Source organism: Teleopsis dalmanni, chromosome 1 (assembly GCF_002237135.1).
Source record: "Teleopsis dalmanni isolate 2A chromosome 1, ASM223713v2, whole genome shotgun sequence".
Classification (NCBI taxonomy): domain Eukaryota; kingdom Metazoa; phylum Arthropoda; class Insecta; order Diptera; family Diopsidae; genus Teleopsis; species Teleopsis dalmanni.
In genome coordinates this window covers 197534649-197541456 of record NC_051846.1, presented here as the reverse complement: position 1 = coordinate 197541456, position 6808 = coordinate 197534649, and the positions used below count along the sequence as shown (strand labels likewise).

Below are 6808 nucleotides of genomic sequence, written 5' to 3'. Positions count from 1 at the left end.
TTATACTAATTCCATCTTCTAGTCATGTATGCTTAAGGCCCAACTCTGTGCAAGTACATAAATCATTATCCTACAATATTGTCGAGGGTAAGTAAGTACTAAGTTCTTGATTAACGAGTTATTAGATAGTTTTGGTATTTTGAAAAATAATAATACTTTGATTTAGTAATATCTAATTGAATTTCTTTAAAATTTTCTATATTATAATTATAATATTATAGACAAAAACAGAAACATATTTATAATTAAAAATTATTTCAAAATTATTGCAAAATCATTTCTGATTATTTTTTTTCACTTGTGTGAGGATCTCGGAAGTTATTTATACTTGATTATCCCATTTTCAATTTCTATGCTTTATTTATATCTGAGATATGAATATGGTTTACTTTTACAATTATGTATTAAGTATGTATGTATGTATGTTGATCCTTTTTTCGAGTCAGGGCAACTGAGCACTTTTACTCTTTGGTAGCTGGAGGTACTACAGGGTCCCACCCATCTCATTGACTAATTTATGTATCAGAGAAATTTTTTTATAGGCATCCACTTTATACATACGCACTATATTGTTTATTTACAAAAACACAAAGATAATAACGATATTTTCATCTTATTCAACATAATTCAAGTACTTTAATTATTATATATTATTATATATAATACTAATTGTTCAAATACTTGTTTAAATCAGTCATCAGAAAATAGAATTTGTGAAGCTAAGATGATAAGAAATTTATTCAAGAAATGATGCGTGTTTAGTAATAAAACTATATGGTTTAGTATTATAAAAAATACAAATTATTTATAGATAATACAATGATTCAAATATAAATTAAATAAAAAATTCATTCATAATTTAATTTCAAACCAAACGTTATTTTTAAATGTTTTACTATACAAAACTAAAAACAAATTTAAGTTAAATTTAGTTTTTAAGTCAAACATGACGTAACAGATTTGTTTTTAATGACGGCAATGTGAAGTATTAAACCTCAGTTTACACTTTTAGTAGGAAAAAAATTAATGAATGAAACAATGTGCATTTAATTTGAATAAATTACTATTCTAAAACAGAATGCTTTTCATTTTTAGCTGAATTGCACAACAAGATACTTTCGGTTTATTTGTAAAATAAATAACATAACAATCAAACTAGAGAGACAAAAATATCTTTTAGATATTTTTGCAAGCTCACTAGCGAGAGTCTTGACGAGAGCGAAAGCTTTATACTTTTAAAATACACTACAATATATGATCAGTAGATTCAGTTTTAGATAAGACTATATATTAGTATTCACATTATCTATTATATTTGGATTTCTATTTTATGAAATTTATTTTTATGTAGCTACTTTATTTCAATTTATTTAAATTTATTTATTTATAAAAATTTGTTTGAATTTGTAGATACTTTATTTAAATTTATTCATATATTAAAATTTCTCACAATTTGTAGATACTTTAAATTTATTTAAATTTATTTATTTTTTAAAATTTTTTTTCATTTTGTAGATACTTTATTTATATTAATTTTATTTTATTTATTTATTAAAATTTGTTTAAATTTTATCATTAATTGAAATATATAGAAAACTGAATTTTGTTTTTATATTGAAAATATTAAAACAGCTACGAAAATAATTATTTATATCTCTTAAATATTGTGGAACAATGACAGTTCGAAAAAAATAAGAAACAATCTATAAAAGAGTAGTGCTCATGGCAGAGCTTGGTTATAATGAATTTAGTAAAAAAATTTATATTTAATCAAATTCTATAATATATTTAATTAATTAGAATTTAAGAGTCTACTGAAAATTTTTAGAGTTCATAATATTGATGTATATAACTTCCATATATAAATATATTGCATTGAATAAATTGTTATTGCGACCAATATTCAATACGTTTTTTTAATTATTATTAGGCTTAGGTCGTTAATTTAACACATAAGAATTAAAAATGATTTTTAGATTGAAAATTTATATTTATAAATTTATATTAAATATTTAATAGTATATAAATTTTTATAAAAAATTATTTTTACTACAAATATTTCAATCTACTTCATAAATCATCTTACCAGCTACTTCGTAGACCATTGTACTCAAGATGTTTTATAAAGTAGACCGAAATATCTACAATAAAAATAATTTTTTTAAAAAATTAATATACAATTAAATATATAACACAAATTTATTAGTGTTATTTTTATTTAAAAAAACATTTTTAATTTTTATGTGTTAAATTAACGACCTAACCTCAGAAATAATTAAAAAATGTATATTGTATTGGTAAAATACATTCAATCTATAAAACTCAGTTGAGATTATTTAAGCAAAAATTTTGACAAATTCGGGATTTAAATAAAATACTTGAGTAATCAGAACTTAAAGAAATTCTTTAAGTATTCACTATTAAAATAAAATATCTAAGTAATTGGGGTGCAGGAAATTGTCAGATTCTGAGAAACCATAATCAGTTCTGAAGTATAGTTCTGAAGTAAATTACTGAATAAAGAATGAAAAGATCTGATCAAGATAATTCGAGACCACATACGAACATAGTAAATCGTCAAAACCATTTAAAGTTTGAGTGTGATACATTACTATACATTGCTGTAACATATTACTATATGTATAGAAATAACCAAATCTCAAAAATGGTACTTAACGATTTCTAAATAATTGAACGATTTATATTAAATTTTATTTTTAAAATAAGAACATAATTTTTTAGCATTCCTAAAGTACAAATATTTTTTATGAATTTATTGTAAATTATATCAAAACCACCCAGAACGCAGAACACGAATAAATGCTGTTGACAACTAAAACCAATCTTCTAAATACAAACTTAACTGACTTTTATATTAATTTTTCTAATAAATTTTATTTTTTACGTCAACATAACAAGAGTGACTATTTTTACTTTAATAGAAAATGTAGTAGTTAAGAAAGAGGTTTCCAAAGATAGTGAACTACAACAACAAAAACTATTTTTACATTATTTTATTATTATTAAATAATTAAATCGATGATTAAAAAATTTTAAGTTGACCATATAGCTGTTTGTATTAAACTTAATAAACAAATGCAAATAATTAAATAAAATAAAAATTTATGCATAATTAACTAAACTTTATTTTGTTTCAATTTAATTTTACACATTTAAATGACACGCCCACCAAATTGCAAGTTGCAAAGTGCAAGTAACAGGTACTGCGTCATTAAACAAAATAATTATTATTTGCTACTATTTCTACGCAATGGTCACCCTAGGCCAAATTAAAACAAATCTACTTAAACCAGTTTTTTTAACATGTACTGCTCTTGTTTTTTTCCCACAGTGAATTAAATGAATTTTAATTTGTTCCCATAAACAAGTTTGCGTTCCACAAGCGCCACCGAGTCCAGCGCTGTAGCTACAGATAGTCAGTCTTGTGAAAACCTTCGACGTGATAGGAGTGACAATTAGAACTGCAAAGCAGAAGATTCAGTCAAACGAGTGTTCAACTTGAGAAAATCTTAATAAATAATTTTGTGAAAATATGAAATCATTGATGTGCTTGACCCTTTTGGGTCTCGTTTTGTTTGTGGCTTACGCAAATGCCGGTTGTGATGATAATTCAAAAGAATCCGATGAAGGTGATGTTAAATCATGGTTTAAAAATCTCGGCTGTTCCATAAAGAAAGGTGCTGAAGATCTCGGTGAGCAAGCAAAACCAATTGCAAGCAAAATAAGTGAGACAGCTAAGGATTTTGGAAATACAGTAGCACAGAAATATGATGAGTTGAAACACAAACTCACTGACGATACAGCGCAATCAGCCTCAAGTCCAACTCCAATTAACTTAGGCGCACCAACTGAAAAGGTACCGTTAGCACCATTACATGGTGAAGTGCCAATCCCGACACCAACAGGTGAGCAAAAGGAGCAATACGGTGTAACGCCTGTTAGCATTGACGATCGTTTCCTTTTACAGCCTAATGAATGTCCGAAAGGCCAAGTGCTGGATCACAGAAATATGTGTCGACCAGAGTAAAAGAACAACAACAAATACTGTGATCCAGTCTCACTTGTGATATCTTTGCACCGATTTCTGGATTGACCTGTGAGATTTTTATTAAAATAAAAACTTTAGAAAAAACTGTTATTAACACCAAAAAAAAATTTTGATGATTAGAGAGAATATAACTAAGAAGATGAGATAATGACGATTATGATGATGATGAACACAAAAATGATGGTGATAATTTTGTTTGCAACTTAGTTTTTAATTCTAATTAAGCTTTTAAGCTAACACTCTTATATTTTACTAATTACATACATACTCGTCAATATATTTTCTACTTATTGCCTATGTGAAAAAAAAACTGTATATTGTAAATCTGTAAAATTGTACGCTAAGCGTGCATTTTGTTTGTGTAATTTTATTTCGATATATCGTATATCATTTTTTATTATATTATGTATGCCTACAATTAGTTATTAAATTAAATTGACATTGAATTGCTTATTTCTATTTATTTATTTTTTTAGCCATTACAAGTCTTTCCGTACTTTTCGTGACATTACTAATTTTTTATATTATTTTTCTTAGCTTACTAATATTAAATTATTAATTCCGTGGTTGTTGTTGTTGTTATTGCCATTGTAGTCAAGCTTAATTAACTATGAAGGTACTGCCCACTTTTTATTCTGAAGACGTAGATACTGTGTTGATTTAGTAGCATTTTTCGCGGTTCAGTACGGTTCAGTACGGTTCAGGTTTTATTTTGCATCTGTAAGAAGATATCTGTGCTTTGTAAATAAATCTAAGCTTCCTGTAAATTATGCTAATTAATTAATTTTTTTTCTTTAATTTATATATCAAGTGATAATAAAATAAACTTTAGAAGCGTTAATCAAGGTTGCACGTATTATTTTTTATACTAGAAATTATTTAACAAATATTTAGCTTTAAAATTGAGAGATTGACAATTTAGTTAAATACTCAATTGCTTATTTATTATTTTGATAATCTTTAAATCTTAACATAAACATATTTCTGTATAGTATATATATATATATATAAGTCGGTGCAAGTTTTGTGAATTTTAATTACTAATGAAATGAGGTAATTGTGTAATGCAATGAAATTAAATTTTCGATAAACCGCTAAATATTCAACACTCATTATGACGTCATTTATTTCGTAAGCGAAGAAACTGATTCAAGTTGCGATATTGTTGTTTTTGTTATTGTAACCAGCAGGGATCTGTAAAAGAGTTAACAGTTAACATAAAAGGAACTACAAGATAAATACATGAGTTAGAATGTGGATGGATATTGGTTGTGTGAGAGGCGAATGGATTCTTTGGGAGTGAGAGAGATAAGAGATAGGATCAACAAATTTAGATTTATGTGTGCTTCATGGCAAGAACACATGGGGAATAGAACTGCAATTGGGGCACATATTGAGAATAGACCCATTTTAGCGTTATAAGTTAGTGTCTAGCACATGGTTATATTCTGATCCAAATTGAATTATGAAGAACTATATAGATCTTTAGTCTCAGAGCAACTTGAATTGGTTTGACTTACAGTATTATGAACACACACAATGTATATAGATTTTTCACACCATTGATGTATGGTATATATATAAACATTCATCTTAAAAAATATCACATTGCATATTGCATTCATCTAGTATGTAAGTTCAGAACTAAGTTGTCTCTAACAGAGAGACTGATAAGATGAAAACGTTTCGATAAGTCAAGGTAATTTTAGCTGGCAATAAAATGGTTTGCAGTAGAGCAGAGCACTGCAAATATTATAGGCAAATATATAATTGCTACAGCAGTCGTGTATCGAAAGGAGAAGGGCAACAGAGGAAATATCCTCTCATCACATGTGTTTATAAATTAAACTGCTGCTCTTATTATTATATTTAGTGAAGTGCTAAAATAATATGCTTTAGTATATGCTCCTTCCTGTCACGATAATAACTTCTAAATAACAACTTAAGGAGATGCGGAATTATCTCTGTCATAACAACTAACATATTTGTATGTAATAGATAAAATTAATAAAAAATAAACAATTTAATAAAATCATTATAACTTAATTTCAATGAATTAAGAGAATTATGTACATTTTTGTATAAAGACTGTACCCGAATATATACATAGGTAAAAGTAAAGTAATTTACAAAAATTAAGGCCATACTTCGATTCTATAAAAATAAAAAAAAGTTATGATAATTATATTTGCCGCTTTAAGATTCTTCTAATTAATAGACTCCAAAACTTGCAACATGACATTACGGATTGCAATAACATTTGGCCATCAAATGGCACCTCCTTATGACCTTGAGAACTATAAGGCAGAGCACTTTTAAATATTTTGTCTTGTTATTTCCATAGTGTATGATCAATCCAATCCAAATTGATGTTATGGTCAATGCTTCTGTATATCCTGATTGATCTCAAGGCTTGTTTTCAATATTATATTTTAACGAATTATCTTGAAAATTATTCGAAGGAGTTTATTCGATATTATATCGATGGTAAGCCAAGTCTTGCATCCGTCAAATCTGTTGTAAACTGGAGTTTCGCAAACACTCGAGCTATCAACTTAATATTAGGTTGAACTGTCTGTAAAGAACTACAATATTAAATAGTCTTAATACATATATGTATCAACTTAGTTTTTGTCAAATTTATCTTGATTCAAACATTTTGTTTAGTGAGATTCAAGATCCAACAATTTATTGTAAAAATCAATATATAATATAGATAATAAATGTACATCTATCTTC

General features: G+C 26.4%; 1 protein-coding gene across 2 annotated transcripts; it reads left to right on the top strand.

Annotated features, from left to right (window-relative positions):
• Positions 1-3423: 3423 nt before the first annotated feature.
• Positions 3424-4241, top strand: LOC119671157. Of its 2 annotated transcripts, XM_038081692.1 has the most exons (2): positions 3429-3926; positions 3989-4241. In XM_038081692.1, exons 1-2 carry the CDS (start codon positions 3554-3556, stop codon positions 3991-3993), a joined length of 378 nt encoding a protein of 125 aa, XP_037937620.1. In that variant the 5' UTR covers positions 3429-3553; the 3' UTR covers positions 3994-4241. The 2 variants fall into 2 exon arrangements, with proteins under 2 accessions (XP_037937619.1, XP_037937620.1); XM_038081691.1 differs by having other exon boundaries at positions 3424-4241.
• Positions 4242-6808: the final 2567 nt, after the last annotated feature.

Excerpts from the sequence above, each read along its gene's own strand:
- LOC119671157 (XM_038081691.1), top strand. The coding sequence starts at position 3,554 with ATGAAATCATTGATGTGCTTGACCCTTTTGGGTCTCGTTTTGTTTGTG.